Raw genomic sequence first — 22798 nt, 5'->3', positions numbered from 1 at the left:
GGAGAGTTTAATTTTATCATTGATTGGAGAATGATGCAGGTGCAAACATATTTCTACTAAATGTTTATAATTGATATAATTTGATAATTCGATCATCGAAAGATACGAAACGTATATATGCCATCATCTTTATGGAACGCTATTGAACGCTTTATAAACTCAAATATCTTCAACTAACTTCAGACCTCTTTAATCAAATTTAAGAGAACTCCAATTAAAGTAAGGATAGCATCATTTTTAATAAGAGATTTCACCAAATCAATTGGGGAGCTTTACAATTCAATTGAAGATATCTCGAAACGAACTGTATTGAAATCAATTAGAGACCTCTTATTCAGTCAAATTTAAGCCAAATCGATGCTCACAACAATTGAGTTGAAGAGCTTATTAATAGAATACGAGCGATATCTCCAAATAGTCAATTGTTATAATGGTTGTTTTGCCTATCTGTTTCAAAAAAAAATAGGCTATGCGAAATACCTTAACATGTGAAAGTGAAACCTATTCCGAAAGCAGAAGGGTGTGTACCGGTGTATTTTACTATAAAACTGCCCTTTTCAGAACACATGGGACGTCTGGTGAGTTGGAATGTTGTGGTTAGGGGCGCAATAAGAAAGTAATAACTTGCACCCAAGGTGAAATTAAGATTTTGTGAGATGTGTGTACATCGGAGCTGTATGCCAAGTTATAGACATGGACCGAGATCTGCGTGTTCTGTTAAGAGTGAAAGACGTCTCTATTTGTTCACTGAGAATCTAACTACTGTTACGTGCGACGTCAAACAAGCCCAACAGATCCCTTCAGAGAAAAGCATGCTCTACCTTGTAGGTGTCCGCTGGTCTTTATATACAGCAAATTCTCAATACACACGGAGCCCGGGATTTGCTACTTTACATATTACCTACCAAGTAAACATACGAACTATGAACGTACTTCCGTCTATAACGGAATGTTATACTAGTACTATGAAGGCACATCCGCCGCCTTCAGCGGACCGTTACACTACTTCGGGAGTTGCCATCACACAAGTGCTTTTTTTTTCATCGGCGAAAGGCTTGCATTTTCTGTTCTTGTATCAACGAATTTCACTACGGTCTGGTGTGATTTTCTGTATAACGTGAGGATCGTTCGCCTTCTTAATCGGGCCATGGTGAAGTTCAAGTCCATTTCTGAAGGGAAAAAGTCGTTGACTTCAAACTGTGATACACATCACATACCAAACTGATTAAAGACTATAATAATACTAATAATAATAACTTTATTTAAAGAAGGTAACACATTAAGACATAGGCATCATATTATAAACAAACATAACACACGACTTATTTACAATGTGGCCTTCTGAAAGAACATACACACGCACACACACATAAATGCTTAGAATGAAAACGCAAGCATAAATTTATGTTATTTCAAAAGGGTACGTATTAAAATGTTATACGAAAAACATAAAGAAACATGAGTATAATACATTAATTATAAGATCAATGCCGAACAATACATCAATTTGTACCTAAAGGTTAACAAATCGTATCATTAAAATTTATTAACTGAGTAAGTAGGACAGTCACACATGTATTTAACACCTTAATCGAGATATATATAATGTAAAAACAATAGTCATGGAATTATGCGTACAATTCTTACAACGGTTTTTGCAATTGATGATGTAAAAAGAACTTCTTGCAGCAGGCTTTAAATGTATTTTCCGTGTTCGATTTACGTATTCGTTCTGGTAAAGAGTTCCAAACTGTCCCGCTGTAGCATGCAAACGAGTGTTTCTTGTATTGAGTTTTATGTCGAATGTGGGCAATGTCTTGTCGCGTAGAAGATCGCAATCCATATCTTGTATTGTTTGATAACTTTATAATGTCTCTTATATAACTCGGTGCAAGATTGTTAATAGATTTATATACCACAACAGCCGTTTGATATTTGCAACGGTATTCAAATTGAAGCCATTCTAATTGTTTAAATAATTCATGCGATGGCGTTCTAATAGGCTTAAAGAGAATAATTTTAGCAGCTCTTTTTTGAAGCATGGTTATTCGTTTCGTATGCGTTTGCTTGCTTTTCCCCCAAACACTACAACAATAGTCAAACATAGGAAGTATATACGATTTATAAAACAAATGTCTCATTTGATCCGTTAAAAAGTAATTAAGTCTTTTTAAAAGAGCTATCTTTGCAGTTACTTTCTTGCAGACAAAGTCAACTTGCAGGTTCCATGACAATGATGAATCAATAACAATTCCAAGCAATTTCTTCGAAGTTACATTTTCAATAAGTACATTGTCTACGAATAATTTGAGTGCACATGCATTTCTTAACTTTGCATTTGAACCCAGCAACATGCAATTCGTTTTCAATGGATGTATTGCCATGTTGTTTATTTTGCACCACTCCGATATTATATCTAAATTTATTTGCAACGTACGTTCAATTTCCTGCGTATTTGAACGTTTTGCATATAGTGTAGTATCATCAGCATATAAGTCAATCAAGGAATTTTCTATTTCAAAGGTAATGTCATTAATATATATAAGAAAAAGAATAGGTCCAAGAATGGATCCTTGAGAAACTCCAGACCTTATACATCTTCGTGAAGATTGGAAACCCCCAAACTTTACAATTTGGTGTCTATCTTTCAAATACGAAGTTATCAGTTGAACGGTATTATCACTGAAATTGTATAATTTCAATTTATGTAAAAGTATTTGGTGATCTACTAGATCAAAAGCCTTTCGTAAATCAAGGAAGAGAGCACCTACATAGTTTCCATTGTCAATTCCATCAATCCAATCATCAATTATTCTTATCAACGCTGTGTGACAAGAATGATTTTCTCGAAACCCAGATTGAAATTCATGTATGATATTCGTATTTTTTAAAAATGTTTTGATTTGATCTGCCATGTGCCGTTCAAACACCTTTGACAGTGTTGGAAGGATAGAAATTGGTCTATAATTATTTGGATCATTGCGACCAGAAGATTTATATATAGGCAAAACCTTAGCCTCTTTAAATGAGTCTGGGAATATTCCTAGCCGTATGCTATTATTTATAATGGACGTTAGTGGTATAACAATACAATCACCACATTGTTTTAGGATATTAGGCCCTATTCCATCTAATCCTGTAGCTTCGCCGTATTAAGCTTATCAATATACATTTTTACCCCTAATGGGGTGATGTAAGATATATCAAAGTACTGACCCTTTAGCAAACTATTTAATTTAGTACCAAGTTTTGAAAAATGTGTTTCATCGAACACTGATTTACTGATACAATCGGATATATGTCAGTAAAATGCTTATTGAACACGTCTAATATTTGTGCATCGCCAACAACATTTATTCCGTTTGAATGAAGGTATTGTGGTAATATTATACTATTATTGTTTGTAGTGTCATTATTATTATCATTCAACTCTCTGAGGTTCTTCCATAACACCCTAGAATCTTTACAGTTTTTAACAGCTTTATTGTAATAATCTTTCTTGGTTTGCCGTACTAATCGAGTAACTTTATTTCTTGAAAGTCTATATTCCGACCGAATGTTGACGTTTTTTCAATCGATTTCTTTCTTTTATAGCCAACCTTATTTCGTCAGTAAACCAGGTTGGTTGTGTTTCAAATTTTATTCGTTTTTCTTTCAGTGGCGCATGGTGCGACAACACATCATTCAGTCGCTTATATAAAACTTCCATGGCTTCATTAGGGTCTTGAATTTGTTCAACCTCTTTAATATTTACCTTGTTAAGATCAATGCAGAAGGAAATATCATTAAAGTTTCTGAACGACCTATATTTTAATGTATGATGTCGATGCGTGTTTTCTGTAATCTTTTGTAAACGGGCAGCTCTAGTGAAACAAACAGGAAAGTGGTCACTTATACTTAAATTTGATACGAATGCTTCACATACTCGATCCACTGAGTTCGTATATACATGATCTATAATAGAAGATGTTTTCTCTGATACTCTTGTAGGAACATCTATAAGCTGATTTAATCCGTATTTCATAATACAATCCTGCCATGCAGTAATTTTAAATGTCTTACATTCGGCATTATAATTTATATTAATGTCTCCGACGATATGATACTCTAAATTTAAGTCCTCAACATTCTTTAACTGATTATTGAACATATCAATCCATTCTGACTTACTATCAGGTGGTCGATAAATGAAACACATTAGAAATGGTTTGGTATTGCAAAAAGATACTTCAATCCACATTGCTTCAATGTGTTCAGACTCAAGTTCTTTTCTGCGAATAAATGGTATATTTTCCCTAATGTACACCAATATTCCACCGCCCTTTTTAGTTTTTCTATCTTTACGTTCAAAAATATAACCAGGAACGTTTATTATTTTGTCTGATATTCTGTCAGTCAAAAATGTTTCACTGAACCCAAAAATATCAAAAGTTTTGCGCGATGACATCAAATAATATTTGATTTCATCAAACTTTGGCAATAAATGTTGGATATTCAAGCACGCAACGTGTAAACCTTTGCAACGAAAAGGAAAAGGGTCATCGTGTTCATTTATAAATACTTGTCTTGATATTGTTTCATTAGTGCTATACTTGTGGTTGCATTTTAGGTTGTTGCTTTTAGCAGAAATATTATGTCTAACACATGCACAATTATAAAAATTACACTCTGAACAAATATTAAGCAAATTTTCAAACCTGTTCTTGCTAGCAAAATTGATTGTGTGACTGTCAGTAAATCCCTAATAGAAACGTCGTCGACATGCTTCTGTTGCATTATTATCCATATTGCAGTTCGTACAAAAGTCTCTAGTCTTGTTGTAACTATGTCCGTGCATAACACCTTCATAAGAGGACTGTCTATATGGATGAGATTGCCCGTGCTCATATCGTTGTTCCGCAAGTCCATAGCCAGTTCTTCCGGTCAACTCGTTCCTTCCGGTTCGCTGTCGCTCTGGCTGCACATATCTACCGCTTCCGGTGAGCAAATCTCTTCCAGTGTCATTTCGGCCAGGATGTTGATACCCGGGAGAGTGATTCATTCCACTATCCTGTCGCGCCGGATGTTCGTACCCGGAACTTCCGGTGAAATTATTCCTTCCGTAGTCTTGTCGCGCCGGAAGTTCTGGCCCGGAGCTTCCGGTGGGGTGATACCTTCCCGTCAGCTGTCGCGCCGAATATTCTCGGTAGGCGCTTCCGGTACAGTGATTCCTTTCGATGTTCTGTTGGGCTACCAGACAAATCGGCCCCTTACCAAATCGGCCCCTAGCTCAAACGGTTACCTTTTCGGCCCCTTACCAAATCGTCCCCATCCCGTAGACGTTTCGGCCCCTGATTACCGAGACGTTTCGGCCCTTATTTATATTTTATTTTTTTATTTCCAAATATAAGTAAAAAACATGTAATTTCATTTTTTGTTTTAATAGACAAAGCTATATACATACATACAAAGGTATAGATAAAATAGATTTAAAGAAAATATCTGTTCACTTGAAAACATGTAAAGATTTATTCACGAGATATTTTTATAAAACGAAATAGAGTTAAAGAAAAAAATTAAACTTCATTTTTTTTTTAAATAATCTTTAAATATTATACATAACTATGTTGCTAATATTATGTATAATGACATGTCCATTGTCTAACATCAGTCTTGACCAAACACCTATCGCCCGCCGTAGATGGCACCAACATTTTTCAGGAACTCCTCGCAGGTGACATCATGCGAATCGTATGAGTCCCACTCATCCATGATCCTGGCGTCTAGAGCGGATACTTCATTTGAAGTTTCATCAAGGAACGATTCCGCAGTGGCGAACTGCGAAACATCTGAATTGATGGATAATGATTTATGAAAAGAAGAAAACAGATTTTTTATAAGAACTAATATACAGTACATCTTCTTATTAACTACAATTTAATAATAAATATACACACACATGGTAAGACATAAGTTATACATTTTATGAATTTATATTTTAAATCAGGTAAGGATGAAAAAAAAAACTATTATTAATCTTATATTGAATACGTATGCAAAACCATACTGGCTTAAAAGGTGTTTTTAGACAGACGGTCTTATGGCGAATTGTCACATTCCACAGGGGTATCAGGCATTGGAATTATGACACTTTGTGTTTACAAGCTTATAAATACGTGTACAAGGTTTGTTCCGACTTTCCCAACCGCTAATTCTCACACTTACAGAATACCAATTATCTCTTCGCACCTCAAACAGAATATTATTATTTTATTACGGATATATTGCTTTACTCTTTTTAAAATGCATATTTGTTGTAGAATATCTGTAGAACTATCAAGTTGTCACTTGCTTGCAAGTCATATCTATAAAACACACATTATTTCCTAATTATGTATAGATAAAACACTAATTGTCAAAAATAATGATTTATAATTATTCTGGAGCAATAGTATACAGTATACTATTGCTCCAGAATAATTATAAATTATTTACGTTTTACGTTTTTTATAGTATAATACCACATACATAACAAATTAATGGTTGAGACACGCGTGTAATCAGGAATGATTGCAAAATAAAAACCACGAAAGCCAGTCCAGTGTCAATGACAACAGCTTTGATATACCTTTGGCGGTACGTGCATTTTAATCTAAATTACATACGTTATGGGAGTACTTAGCGGCAATTTTTCGGGCAATTATGTCGGCTCCGAAATACATATATCGCTAAACAGGTGTTCAACATACGACTGTGTACGTACCTTGGTTATGATAACCAATCTCGTGGCTGTATACCAGATTTTTACAGACTGTTATCGAAATACGGACTTCTAGATATATTGCTAAACTACATGCATAGCGGGACCTTTCCGTCACAATATACGTGGAAAGCAATCATTGATACTTACGTCAAAAATCCAATTCTCGTAAGTCAGTATAGAAGACTAAATCGGTCCAGTTTCAGCCCATTCGTTTGCACTGTACTAAGGGAGAAGACTGGAGCAACCTTATGGGAAGTGTCAAGAAATAGTCCTAGATTATCTCCCCTCTGTTGCACAATACTTCGCACAATGTGTCAACATGTTTCGAACAACTTTACGAGACGTTGCGTCAAATGTGATATGCTGACAGATAATATGGTTGTTCACAGAATTTGCTTTTGTCTCAAGTTGCAAAATTGTAGACTGAAAATGTGGGATTATTTAATGCTCAACTTTATGAACTTCAATAACTTGCGCACGATGAGCCCATTGATACAATCTGTTCATATTCTATCTCAGGCAGGAACAGTGGATAGTACAATGTCAATGAGTGATTTGTACCTTGCTAAAATCATATGTAGCTTGTGTCAATAACTTGTTGAATTAAGTTGATCCAGAATTAGGTATATTGTAAAATCACACTTTGCTTTCCTAGTTATTTCGTTTTTCGTACTAGCTTTGCATTTATGTGTGTAATTATACCTAGGAATAGAGGGCTGCTCTAAATCTAAATATTTCTTACCAATGCTTAATTTTGTTATCTTTCGAGAGTACTTGATATTTTATTCTGTTTGTCTACTTGTGTACATAATATGCATGTTTGGTTTACTCGTATTTTTTGAATATTATTGTGTTAAATGTAATTCATAATATGTGTCATTATTTGTATATATATCAATGTTTTGCTCTTCATTTCATGGAGGAATAAAAAGTATCTATCTATCTATCATACCTGGATAGTGTTATACATTTATATACGTTTTTTGTGTCTATAAAACATATTAATTGCACCTACCTGTATCGCAGACTTGATGCTGCCAACGGTCTCACAACCTTATCTCACTCAATACAAAAATCCGAATCAGACATTACAATTTTTAACAAAATTCTATTACACAATAAAATAAAAGTAGAACAACAACGCGTTAATAATCTCCAATACACGAAAATTTAATAGTAGCACAGCAACACGTTTAAAACAAATCGTTTCTAAATATATATACTTACGGTGTTTATATTACTCAAATCTTCTTTAATCAAATGTAAATAACATTAAAAAATTAAAGACAATTATTCATTCACACGTCTTTGAATGTCTTTTTCACACCCACAACACTTACCGTTTGCCTTGTAAAGAACGCATGGTTCAAAGACACATTTTCTTTAAAGTCTTTAATGATCAATTAATAATTAACAGTTATAACAAATAAACTTTCTTAGATTTTCTATTATTTTATATTAAAAATCAGGGTTAATAGTTATTTAGATTTTAATTATATTTTTTATATCAGTCATATCAAGGTTTTTCATGCATATTTGTAAGTTTAAAGATGTTATTTACAACTTATTTACAGATCTCATTTACATTTATAAGACGACCTACAATGTTTTTCTTTATACTCAAGATAAAAAATAAAATAAAATTAAGGGGCCGAAATGTCTCTGTTGAAAATCACTAAGGGGCCGAAACATCTCGAGTCATTTTAATTAAGGGGACGAAATGGCAGGGCCGAAACGTCTTAGGGGCCGATTTGGTAGTAGGCCGATTTGGTAAAGGGCCAATTTGTCTTGCTCCCTTCTGTTGCGGATGTTTCTGATAAGGATGTCGCATAGGATAAGAATAACCATCTATTCTGGTTATATCGTTTCTTCCGGTCTCAGGTCGTTCATTACTAGACCATCCGGTGTACCGATTCTTTTTGGTAAACTGTCCTACCGGATGTCTAATGTAAGCGTTTGCGGTGAATTGGCCCGTTTGTTTTTCGTGCCGCAAATTTTGGTAACTGCTCCTTTCGGCAATGTTGTCACCTTGCATTGACGGTGTTGGAGAATCCCTCGTGTCTGCAATATTTACACGGCGATTGATACATTGAAATATCCTTGTTTCACCTTGGTCATTAATGTGGATACCATCACTATGGAAGAGATGTTGGACCACGTTGCCATTTCTGTAGACGAAGGAGCTACATATATCCAATACCTCAGCACCGGTCTCTGCACACACACGCTGTACCAATTCGTTTATCGGAGATACATTTGCATCCCGTCGTGGACACACAGTACAAACATAAACTTTACATTCACACTGGCGCAAATGTTCAACGGTTTTCTTGAGATCTCCATAGATTTTATCCAGTGGAGCCCTGGCAGCAGCATCATTCCCGCCGGCGTAGATTATAATACTGCGCCACTCTTCATTGCTTGAAACATTTAACTTAGAGCAAATGTGTGATAACTTCTTGCCTGGATTAACGTCAAGTTCAACTTTTGGATGCAGACGCCGAAATTTCATACATTTGAGGATTGAATCGCCATTCACCAGTGTTTTTGTTTTGTGCTCCATCGGTCTCACATCGTTTTCAAAAGCTGTTTTCTGTGATGTTATGTTTGTAGAAACTGGTTTTCTCTGCGATTTTAATGTTTGATTTAGTTGTTTCACTGCGTCGGATATCGATTGCAATTTCTTAGCATTGGATTCGTTCATTCTTTCACAAGACGATTTCAACTGCATAGTACTCGATTCTACATCTTCAAGGTGACGGTCAGTAAAATCAGAGTTTGTTTTATTTTGTCTTTTGACGCTGAACATTTCATTCCGTAGTTGAGCAAATCTCTCTTCTGTCTGGGTAATATGATATTCCAAATTAGTTTCTAAACGACTGACAGATTCTTGTAGACCTTTGAGTAAAGCAATGGTTTCCGAGATGGGATGTTGGAAATCTATGGCATCGACTTCGTTTGTACTTGTTGTTAGCGAATTTTCTACGCGGCATTCTGTATCAGTATGCATTCTTAACTGAACTTCACTGTCGCAGTCAATTAAAGTGACTGTTTCTTCTTCAGACTGAATAACAAGGTTCGGTGGGTGCAGCAACTCCTTTAACGATAAATTAATATCTTGCACCGTTACGCCCCTTTCAGCTAAATTATTTTCGATAGAAGAGACTATTTCCGGCAGATGATCTTCGTGAAACCACTCGACTTTTTTCCGTTGACAAGACATGCACAGGCCGTATGATACATATTTAAGGTATAATGTCCCTTACCATTGTTGACCTTAACTTTAGTCTCGACAATCCGCTGTTTTTTATCATGAACTTGCGTCTTCAAGGTCTGGCCTTGCATTTCTCCCGAGCTGTAAAATTGTTCAGCGGCAGCCTTAAACACTTCGTATGTTCCTGTGTTGAACCGGAACATAGTTCCTCCTCCAGTGTTTTCAACAGTAACAGTGTCTCTATCACATGCGCTGTACTTTTTCTTCAGCGCTTTCTGTTTATTTAACTGATATAACCGTTTCTCCATAAGTGCGGCGCCGGTTTCCGGAACAATTTTAGTCACCGTTAAATCCATGTTTCAAGGAATATCGCGAAAATACTTATATCAATACACTAGAAATTTAAACGTGCATCTTAATTTTTACATTTTTCATTCTGTTTTAACACTGTAACGTTATATATGATTTTAATCTATTATATTCCAGACGTTGTCCAAAGTTGTTTACTTACGCCGGACGATAAAGCTTGATCAAGACTCGTGATCATTAGCGATTCTCAGCAAAAAAAACAAAAAAAACGTATCATCTCAAGGCTAAACAATTGTGCAGAGGTTTGTTTGCAGTTCATCATAATGTGGGCAGTGTGTTTGCAATAAAAAATGGGGGTTAAGGAACAAAAAAATCGGTCAGGATACATGTATAGCTAGTAATAACCATGAAATTTGGAAAATAGGAATATAATTTTATACATGCAAGCACAGTTACAACATGCACAGATATGCCATATTTGCCGAGAAAATACGAACAATTGTAGATTAAATCAACACGTTTATTTGTAAATAGTGCCTCCTAAGCCACAATCTATTCAATAACTTTTTTATCTTTAAAGTTATGATACCACACTAAGATACCGATCGAAGAATATGTTTTTCGCCACATACTGGACGCGTGCATTTTTCTAAATTTAAAGAAAACGCCTATTTTCCAGGCAAAAGTTGGTACCTGAATTGGTCCTTTTCGCCATTTTGCATGCCATGATTTTTTTTTTCTCACGGTTTGCATCAAGGAAACGCAATTACTATACGTCCTACCTCTTGTTGGGGAACAACGCCACCACTTTTATAAATAAATGCAAATTTTCTTTTTAAGAATAGTTTGTAAGATATGGTATGTGCCGACGTAAGCACTATACATAACAGTTTTATTTGCATTCGCCAGAATGTTATTACGGTGTGTCTATTCACCGAAATGTAGTTGAAACGCGAACAGATCTCAAAATATGAACAAGATTTTATTGAGAGAAAAGCTCCTGGCACCATATTCATACTATTGTGAAGAATTTTACCACAGCCGTATACAATAATTGACTGTAACCTAAAACGTTGTTTCTCTTTTTATTTTTTATTGTTATTTTTTATTGTCAGTTAGATAAGAATAATTCTAACCAATTAGAATGCTACTTGCAACCAATCAAAGTGCTTGGTTTCCAACCAATCGACGCTCAGTTTAAACAACCAATGAACGCATTGCTTTGCTTCAGCGCTTTTCGCGGCGTATATAAAGCCGAGTTTTTGATAATATTCCTAATATTTTTTTTAAAATATATATTGTTACGACCCATTGATAAAAAAGAGAATGCATTGGACCAGGGGCTACATACTTGTTTCTAGAAAGTATACTATGTATTTTTATCCCGCACATACATATTAAAATGGAAAAAAATAGGGCGCGGGCCGATTATTAAAAAAAAAATCTACTAATAAAAAAACAAAAAAACAACAAGCTGTATATAATTATTATTTTATTTTTTTAAACAACCATAGTAATCCCCTCTCTAGGGAAAACAAGTAATGTCAACGCACTCTCTGGTCTTAAGAAGTTTCAATAATTAAATAGTGAGGCAGTAGTCGGGCATCGACAACAACGTGGTCAGTTCATATATATATATTAGAAATATTAATACATATAGTGGGCGAAAAGTCCTGTTCTCACAACACTTTCTTGTCAATGAACTGACCGCGAGTCTTGCCCATCCTTTAAAAAATACCATTCTTACACGTAAATGTTTTTAAGATACAATGCAATATCAAATTTACAACTGTAGTTAAAGGGACTGTGTCACAGATTGGCACCCAAAAAAGTTTTTTTCTGTAACGAATCTCAGGACAATTATCTAATAGAATGTGTTACACTTTGATATCATAATTGAAAAAAGTACCAAAGTGTAAAAAAAAATTGTGTCGGTGACCGGGTTCGAACCTGTGTCGCCAAAATTGTAGTTCAGTGTCTTACTTACTGCGCTTCAAAGACTTTTTCTTATCGGGTGACATAATTAATCTATACACCAACCTCGGTAATATCACGTGATAACACTGAAAACAAGGCTTTTTCTTATCGGGTGACATAATTAATCTATACACCCACCTCGGTAATATTACGTGATAACACTGACTAGCCAATCACGCATAAGGAATGAATTCTACCTGGTAGATATACCCAGTAATCTTTTTTAATGAAAAAATACGAAATAACTGCTAAACTTAAATAAATTGTAAACTATGTGGTACTTCAGTTAGTAAGTTCCAATGCATTGTACACATCGATGCCAAGCTTATGTCAGTTTTCGACAATTTTCTTTTATTCGATATTTTATTATACGTGAGACAGCCCCATTTAGACTAGAGAAATGAAACCATATCAAATAGTCAGAGCTGTGGGACCACTCTATATGTCATTCATAGGTTTCGCGGCATTTTGGGTACAAAATTACACTGAACCCGCAAATACGTTAATAAAGCTTTATTTCAGTTGCACATGTTAAAACATTTATATAACTTCACTTCGCTAGCATAGAACTATTTCAGAAAATGTATTGTTACGAAATAATCATATGAATTAATTAATTAATGAATCTTGTTACCCTATGCTTTATCGAATGTTATAGTATGTTATAACAAATGTTACCATGGCAAATAAAGGTAATTGTTGTTGTTGTTGTAAATTCGGGCAATTAATATCCACTGCGTTTACTCTTCCAGCCAGACTCCATCACTGTGGCGAGCCTAACAAAGTAGCAAATGTGTTAACTTTCTCTTTTTTTCGCAAAATTATCTCAAAATACATATCTCAAACATGCGACTAGATTTATAATACGGGTAAATAGAGAGTGTGTCCGCAATTTGAACGATATTATCAATAATGTGTATATTCTGTTTTAAAGTGAAGATTGAACACAGTACTTTAGCACTTAAGTCTAACAAAACTTTCAGAGTAATTGACACAAAATATTAAAATTTAATCATCGCTGAATAATTGAAATAAATCAAAGATTTGAGAAATAATCTAACACTGTTGAAACCTTTAAAGAAACTTTATTTTATTTTATTTTATTTTATTTTAAGATAGAGATGTTCCAGAACTATGGTGGCATATTTCTGCCACCAGATAACCACATAACTAACTAGTTAATTAGGAGGTTAACTAGTTACGTAACAAGTAATTTTTTTTTCAATAAATAAAAGATCATAACGGGAAATAAATGCATGTTAGTGTCTACAACTGCCATCCTTTTATTATTTTACCAGCTTAATGTTACGTAACTAGTTATCCACTTAATTAACTAGTTAGTTATATAGTTATATGGTGGCAGAAGTATGCCACTACAGATCACACTACACATACTACTAAAATCCGCAAGATCTTTTTTCTTAAATTCCAAAAGAACCTTGTTTAATCAACAAACTTCATGAAAGGCAGGTATATTGGGGAATATATCAGACTTATATATAATATTTCCAGATAATTTAGATCAATTTCATAACTTGGGCCTGGACTTCTACTTCAATTGTATAATCCTATAGAGTATAGTGTGTGTTTAGCTTTGACATGTTAAAATATCATCGATAAAGCATGATCAATAGTTATATTATGTCACATGACGTGATAAGCAGCCCTTATTATTTTTTTTTATTTTTTTTTTAATTTCAGTGTCAAGACTGATTTAACCAAGCTGGGGCCACAGGCAACTATTTAAAGTAACCCAGAGACTGCTGTAAGGATCTGCTTCATACTTTCAAGTTTTTGTGAAATGAGGGCGACCATTTCCAATTTTTACGCAAATAGTTCTGAAAGCGCAAAATTGGTGCCGGAAGATCAATTGCAAATTATGACAAGGGTGAGTGATAAAAAAGTGTCAGTCGGGTTAATTTAGTGGAAATAATAAAGATAACACCTAATAAGTTATCATAACAAGAGCTGTCAAAGAGATAGCGCGCTCGACTATTCCTCTGCTTTTAAGTTTGAGGGTGAAACATGCATGGAACACTGTACAATTATATTTAATGCAAAACCTTAATCAGAATCGAATAATAAACGGCCAAATTATGCAAAATAGAGTTATCTAACTTGATATATTAAGAACGTTGGATGGTTGAGATAGAATTTCTAAGTCGAATAATACTCCGAAGGGCAATAATTTGCATCATATGCAAGGTTATAAGTATCTATATATCATGTGTTTCCGGTACGGATCGAAAAATCCGACCCGAGGGCACGCGCGTAGGCCGGTAACGTTTCAATGGATTTTGGTAAAACATTCGTCTCTGCACAACTACAGTTTGTATTAAACACTTCTTCCAGGTTTCAGTACAACTATAAGTTTAACAGGGGAAAAAGTTTTGTGACAGACAGACAGCACTAAATCCATATGTCTCTTGCTTACTCGGGAAAAAACATAAATAAGGCAAACCAAAGTTACAGTTCTTGCACAAATAATAGTAGTGGACGAATTTTTTAGCAAATCCTTCACGAATAGGGATTAGAAGAATCACGTTTTGAACGGCTATTGTTGTAGACTACTCTAATTACCAATAGCATATCCATCATTATTATTATTTTTTTTTATTCTGTTAAAATTTGTGAATGGTTACAGTGATTCTGTTGGTGCAGTATGCCCCTTAACAAGACTTTTAGTCTAGCCTGGGCCGTCCCCCATGGATAGGTTAGTGGCTAAGTCAAATAAACAAACGTACACCCCGTAATAATGGACGAACCATACTGTATGTGGTATGTAAGCAAGTCGGGCATGAACTGTCTCAGCTTCATTATCATGGCATAAAAAGTGACACTCTTATTCAAATTCAATACAAACACATGTATAACAAACATCAGTTTTAATTTATAAACCTTTAAACTTACTTAATAATTGCATTTATGGATAAGTTAACTACTGATAACAATAATGTAACCGTGTATTTAATAACAGAAATCGCAAAAATATGAAATGTTTGGTGAATGCTTAAAGATTTACTTTGGTCTACTATAGTCTCATTAGGAAGAAATACCGTGCTTTATGCTCATTTCTGTCAGATTAAACTCGGTATCACGACAGACAGACAGACAGAAGTTCCGGTATGTTTGAAAAAACGAAAGTGTTTAAAATAAAACTGCCAGGCTGCGGCACTCTGTCTGCTGTTGTTTCTAGAAATGTGATTAGACTAGAGTAGAATTGTCATTTAATTAAGTATGATAATGATGGGCATGTTTTACTCTGGTATCATCCACACATTCCCACAACAGTATACACTGTCGTATACTGTATAAATAACACATTTGCAATGCATTTTTTTGCCATATTTCTATTAAAAATTGGAGTGTCATTCATTACTTTCACTTTCGGTTCAACAAACCTAGTTTTGATATCGGAAAAACCAAAAGCCGAGAATGTTCTAGATAAACTCGTCACTTCCGCTGAATATTCCAGAAGTAACCAAATTACAAGCATTTTCAAGTCATCCGCGAACTTCCGTTAGATAGTCCATACACATATATTAATAATATGGATACAGAAAATTGTGCTAAATAATATTTACATATAATATGCGGTGAATACACAATTTTGTTATTTTTTATGGTATTTTTTTTTAGTGCGAGTAGCATAATAGTGATACATCATATCTTACGCGCAAACGATATATTCCTACGCAGACAAGAATAAATTCTCTTCACCCGGCGTGTGCTCCGACAAAGCAGTGCACATTTGAACAGAATTGAAAGTCACCATTACACTTGGAAGAACACACTAAATAAAGGTATGTTTGTGCGTTTCTTTCAAATTATATTCTGTTTTACATGCTCGCTTTTATTGAAAGCATCATGTGTTCGTGTTTGCGGTAAATCTTCGATTTTATTTCGTGATTTTACAGAACTTTCTAGCACGTGAAATGCACATGGTCAGACTGAGCGTCACTTTCTTGACTATATGACAAGCAACGTTTTAAGACGTTAAAATATTTGCACACGTTTGATTCATTTGCATTTACCTTTTTCGCAGATGCCTGAACAACAGAATATGGAAGAAGGGGAGGTCGAGACCTTCGCCTTTCAGGCTGAAATCGCTCAACTTATGAGCTTGATCATCAACACATTTTACTCAAACAAGGAGATCTTTCTCAGAGAGTTGATTTCCAATTCGTCTGATGCTCTCGACAAAATTAGATACGAGAGCCTTACGGATCCATCCAAGTTGGATTCTGGAAAAGATCTCTACATCAAAATCATTCCTGATCGTGAAAGGGGTACGCTGACCATCATCGACACTGGTATTGGCATGACAAAAGCTGACTTGGTGAACAACCTTGGTACCATTGCCAAGTCTGGAACAAAGGCATTCATGGAGGCTCTCCAAGCCGGTGCTGACATTTCCATGATTGGTCAGTTTGGTGTGGGTTTTTACTCCGCCTACCTTGTGGCCGATAAAGTGACGGCCATTTCTAAGAACAATGATGATGAGGCCTACCTTTGGGAGTCCTCAGCTGGTGGTTCCTTCACCATCAGATCAATTGTCGGTATGAACATAAATTATCTTTCAGACTTGATTATTAAAGCATTTAGTTTTGAAATTGGTTATTTGTATATCAAATTCAAGTACAGAAATTGAAAATCAGAATGAGTAACTTGTGGGTAAAAACATGAAGCACTTGATTCAATGTTCTTGTTTCTGTCTTAAGTTGTCAGGCTGATAAAGCGTGTCAAATGTTGTTTGAGCGAGAAATAGGAGTGCCAGCTTAAAGCAAATTATTATTTTTTTGCTGAAAAATACGAAAGCTGCGGTAAATCGATCGGTTTGGTGTTGCCATATTATGTTTTCATTTTGCAGTAGTCCCCATATAGCAAGGGGGAAGATGATAGTGTTAAAAAAAAAAACATAATGTATTGCAGATCCCCCCGTGGAGCGTGGTACAACCATCACTCTGTACATTAAAGAAGACCAGACAGAATACTTGGAGGAGAAGAGAATCAAGGAGGTCGTTAAGAAACACAGTCAGTTCATCGGCTATCCAATCAAGCTTGTGTGCGAGAAGGAGCGTGATAAGGAAGTCTCTGACGATGAGGAGGAGGAAGAAAAGAAAGAGGAAAAGGAAGGAGAGGAGAAGGTAATGAACATTGTGGCTCTTGAATAATAAGCTGTTCGATTTTAATTTAGCGTTTTGCAAGATTTGATTATTGGGAACACATGTGAAAGTATATCTTAGCAGAATCTCTTAATATTGCACTAGTTATTTTCTGAAAAATGTGATAAAACATATATAAGCTTTGCTAAAGTTAGATGGTCAACTTGGAGAAAAGTTCCATATGATGATCTGTAAGGCTCACAGGCAATCTGAATTGGCAGCAACAAGTTTTGAAGAATGCCATGAGTCTATAGTTCAGATGCATTTATAACGTTTTTATCTAAATTTCATATTTAAATTTCAGTCTGAGGAAGACAAGCCCAAAGTAGAAGATTTGGATGAAGACGGAGAAGATGATGACAAGAAAGACAAGAAGAAGAAAAAGATCAAGGAGAAGTACCAGGAGGATGAGGAGCTGAACAAGACGAAGCCCCTGTGGACACGAAACCCAGATGACATCACCCATGAGGAGTATGGAGAGTTCTACAAGTCACTCACCAATGACTGGGAGGACCATTTAGCTGTCAAGGTACATTGATTTTCACAGAGAATCGTTTCCGTTTCATGTCGTATGCCTTGTATTTTACTCCTAGAAAGGGACATGATGCAGAGCAGCCCTGATTTGACTGTACAATGTTCTGTTGTTAGTGTTTTGTTGCAAGGAATAATAATTGAAAAGAAATCTCATTCTTAGTAAATATGGTGAAAAGTTTATTGTGGACATTTTTTTATCTCCCTTGAATGAAATCATTTAGAGTCAGAGTTGCTTGAATCTTTCATGTTGAAATTGATTGGTTATATAAGTAATGAAATACAAAACTATCTGTATTTTAATTTCAGCACTTCTCTGTAGAGGGACAGCTGGAATTCCGTGCCATGTTGTTTGTTCCAAAGAGAGCTCCATTTGACATGTTTGAAAATAAGAAGAAAAAGAACAACATCAAACTGTATGTCAGGAGAGTGTTTATTATGGACAATTGTGAAGAACTCATCCCTGAATACTTGAACTTTATCAAGGGAATAGTGGACAGTGAAGATTTACCTCTGAACATTTCCAGAGAAATGCTTCAGCAGAGCAAAATCTTGAAGGTGATCCGCAAAAATCTTGTCAAAAAGTGTATGGAACTCTTCGATGACATTTGTGAAGACAAGGACAATTACAAGAAATTCTACGAACAATTTGGAAAGAACTTGAAGGTAGGGTCACCGACTTACTTTATCTCATCTGATACTTGTTTCTGAATCCAATTTAAGATTTGGAAGTATTCTTTGTAATCTGTAACAATTTTGATAAATCAACCAAGATCATTGTATGATAAAATAATTATTGGTGCACCTTCTGGAAATTAATTCTTGTATCATAAGTTATGTCTTTTAAAAATGAAATTTCAGTTATAACAGACCATATTTTTATACTTCCACATAGTAATCACTCCCTTGTTAAAAATGATTTACAGTTGCTGTTCTGCAGAATGCCTAATTATCACATTTCAATTATCTAGCTTGGAATCCATGAGGACTCTACCAACAGGAAGAAGCTTGCCTCCATGCTGCGATACTACACTTCCCAGTCTGGTGATGAGATGGCTTCTCTGAAGGACTATGTCTCAAGAATGAAGGAAAACCAGAAAGACATCTATTACATCACAGGTTAGTTGTTTCTCAATGATATATATTTTTTTTTAAATTAATACAGTAAATCAATAGTTCAAGCCTTGTTTTAAATGGAATTCATTCTTTTGAAAGAAAGCAAAATTTTGATATTGATACTACATGTAGGTATAAAAAATGTGTAAAAAGAAATAATTAATTTTTGCACAATTTAGTAACATGTTGCTTTTTGTTTTAGGTGAGAGCAAGGAAGTCGTGCAGTCATCTGCGTTTGTGGAGCGTGTGATCAAGCGCGGGTTTGAGGTTGTCTACATGATTGACCCCATTGATGAGTATTCTGTCCAGCAGCTAAAGGAATTTGATGGCAAAAACCTGGTCTGCGTCACAAAGGAGGGCCTGGAGTTGCCAGAAGATGAGGAGGAAAAGAAGAAGCGTGAGGAACAGGTTGCCGAGTTTGAGGGCCTCTGCAAGGTCATGAAAGAAATCCTCGACAAGAAGGTGGAGAAGGTAAGATGACAATTCAATTTTGCAGAATTCTGATAGTTATAAAAATAATTCCACTAAGGTGCATAAAATGTCTAATTTAATACACCTACACAGCTGTAGTACATGCATGTGTGTGTATTGCCTGTATCAAGGGTTAGAACAATGTTCTCTTGGTATTGGTAGCTGGTGTTATTGCTAGCTATTTGTCAAGACAGAGACTTCATAGAAAACATTGAACTTTTCTTTGGCTTAGCATGAACTAGACTGAAAAAAACAAATTCTTTGTTTCTCCCATTATTCAATGTTTCTTTTTGCATTTTCAGGTGACGGTCTCCAACCGTCTGGTGAACTCCCCCTGCTGTATTGTGACTAGTCAGCATGGCTGGTCTGCCAACATGGAGCGCATCATGAAGGCTCAAGCCCTGAGGGACTCCAGCACTATGGGATACATGGCTGCCAAGAAGCACCTGGAGGTTAACCCCGACCACTCCATCATCAAGGCTCTCAAGGAGAAGGTTTCTGTGGACAAAAACGACAAGTCTGTGAAGGATCTGGTATTGCTGATGTTCGAGACTGCCCTTCTAGCTTCCGGCTTCACCCTTGAGGACCCAACCACACACGCTAACAGAATCAACAGAATGATCAAACTTGGTCTTGGTAAGGATTTTTTGCTTGTACTCTTATTCCACATCAGACTGAAAATCCTTCTGCACAGCTGTTGTACTTGTGTACATATAGCTAGTATCAAGGGATAAACAAATGTTCTCTTGGCGTTGATAGTCTGTGAAGTTGCATTCTATTGTCATGACAGAGGCAACACAAATATGCATTGTACAATATTGTTCACGAACACCTTTAAACTCAAAGGTGTACTGGTAATCCCTCTGCACAGCTCTGGTACTTGTGTACATATAGCTAGTATCAAGGGATAAACAAATGTTCTCTTGGCGTTGATAGTCTGTGAAGTTGCATTCTATTGTCATGACAGAGGCAACACAAATATGCATTGTACAATATTGTTCACGAACACCTCTCCAAACTCAGGTGTACTGGTAATCCCTCTGCACAGCTCTGGTACTTGTGTACATATAGCTAGTATCAAGGGATAAACAAATGTTCTCTTGGCGTTGATAGTCTGTGAAGTTGCATTCTATTGTCATGACAGAGGCAACACAAATATGCATTGTACAATATTGTTCACAAAAACCTATCCAAACTCAAAAGGTGTACTGGTAATCCCTCTGCACAGCTCTGGTACTTGTGTACATATAGCTAGTATCAAGGGATAAACAAATGTTCTCTTGGCGTTGATAGTCTGTGAAGTTGCATTCTATTGTCATGACAGGCAACACAAATATGCATTGTACAATATTGTTCACGAACACCTCTCCAAACTCAATTAAATCCCTCTGCACAGTTCTGGTACTTGTGTACATATAGCTAGTATCAAGGGATAAACAAATGTTCTCTTGGCGTTGATAGTCTGTGAAGTTGCATTCTATTGTCATGACAGAGGCAACACAAATATGCGTTGTACAATATTGTTCACGAACACCTCTCCAAACTCAAAAGGTGTACTGGTAATCCCTCTGCACAGCCCTGGTACTTGTGTACATATAGCTAGTATCAAGGGATAAACAAATGTTCTCTTGGCGTTGATAGTCTGTGAAGTTGCATTCTATTGTCATGACAGAGGCAACACAAATATGCATTGTACAATATTGTTCACGAACACCTCTCCAAACTCAAAGGTGTACTGGTAATCCCTCTGCACAGCTCTGGTACTTGTGTACATATAGCTAGTATCAAGGGATAAACAAATGTTCTCTTGGCGTTGATAGTCTGTGAAGTTGCATTCTATTGTCATGACAGAGGCAACACAAAACAGTTCATAGTTACGTGTGTTTAATTTTAACCCCTCTACACAGCTGTTCTTTTAAGAGGCAACACAAAACTGTTCAAAGTTGCATGTACTTAATTTTAACCCCTCTACACAGCTGTTCTTTTATACATACAGCTTGTAAGAAGTGATAGAACAGACTTGATAATCAGTTAAGCTGCCTTGCTACTCAGTTTTTATTGATTGACGTTGACTCTAAAAATTATAATATTGTTGAGAACAGGGTTTCCAAGTTCAGGGTTATCCAGAAATCTGTATTTAGAGGTTCTATCGTAAATAACTGTTTAACATTTATTTGTTGTTCTACAGGTATTGATGAGGATGATGTGCAGGCGCCAGATGCTGGTGATGCCACTGCCGAGGACATGCCCCCATTGGAGGGTGAGGATGATGATGCCTCACGTATGGAGGAGGTCGACTAAACTTCCAGGAAGAAAATTGAAGGACATGTGTTTTATTAGTGTTGTTTCACTGTTGTCAACCATCTTGGCAGTTCCTTGTGACTGATCATAAATAATGGTGTAGAAGAGCCGGGTGCCTGCATAAAGACTTGCATAGAACAAATGTAGCTACACATTGACAAGTATTGTTGAAATCATGTTAACTATTCATCAATTCATTGCATAACATGAAACTTGCCATATGTCCACCTATATAGCAGTCATATACTTGGTTCATTTTTGTTCTGTTCATCTGTGATTTTATTTTCGAGTTTACTAGACGAAATTGAACTTGTTTTAGATAATTATAAAAAATGTTTGTTGGGTTGAAATTCATTTGAATTGGAGTGTCTTGTCATTCTTCATTTGCCATAATACTCCTCTTTCCATGTAGACACTTGTTTGAATGTTTTTCTTTCATGACGAATAAAAGAATAAAAAGTTAAAGAATCAAGTCTTTAGTTTGTCTGCTTGGAGAAATTGAGATTTTAAAATGTTATTGATGAAGTGTTGGCGGCAGCTTGCAAAAACATAAGCCTTGGCCGTAACTCCAAAAAGTTTCATATCCAAAGAAACTTCATACACTGCTAGATAAGAGACTGTGTTTGAGTAGTCCCTTATTTAACTAAAAAGCAATTATTACCAATAGATTTATCATGATCAAACCTAGGATGAATGAAAAATTCCAAGTATCAAACATTTGCCAAAACAAAAGTTGGCAACTAATGATCATACAAGGTACCACTATGCTAAATGATGCCCATTTAAGGAGTCTTTTATTAACAATGATGTGGATTGGTACATTCTCAATAGATGGGAAGAGGTGACATTAAGATTGTCATACTCTATAATAAAATTCATTTAATTGAGCCGGTGTTTTGATGTTGTCTAATGGACACCACTGGACAGTACTTGTTTTTAGGCTCATCTCATCACAAATTGCCCCAGGATTTA

At 35.6% G+C, this 22798-nt stretch overlaps 1 protein-coding gene across 1 annotated transcript; it reads left to right on the top strand.

Moving 5' to 3' along the window:
• The first annotated feature begins 15886 nt into the window (after positions 1-15886).
• On the top strand, positions 15887-22298 carry LOC128207425 (heat shock protein HSP 90-alpha-like). Its single transcript, XM_052910328.1, has 9 exons — positions 15887-16045; positions 16288-16801; positions 17175-17389; positions 17712-17936; positions 18248-18604; positions 18910-19057; positions 19257-19525; positions 19828-20161; positions 21714-22298. The coding sequence occupies exons 2-9, from the start codon at positions 16288-16290 to the stop codon at positions 21824-21826; spliced, it is 2175 nt and encodes a 724-aa protein (XP_052766288.1). The 5' UTR covers positions 15887-16045; the 3' UTR covers positions 21827-22298.
• Positions 22299-22798: the final 500 nt, after the last annotated feature.

Source organism: Mya arenaria, chromosome 11 (genome assembly GCF_026914265.1).
Source record: "Mya arenaria isolate MELC-2E11 chromosome 11, ASM2691426v1".
NCBI classification, from domain to species: Eukaryota; Metazoa; Mollusca; class Bivalvia; order Myida; family Myidae; genus Mya; species Mya arenaria.
The sequence above is the reverse complement of the archived record's forward strand: the minus strand, read 5'-3'. Positions and strand labels throughout refer to the sequence as shown.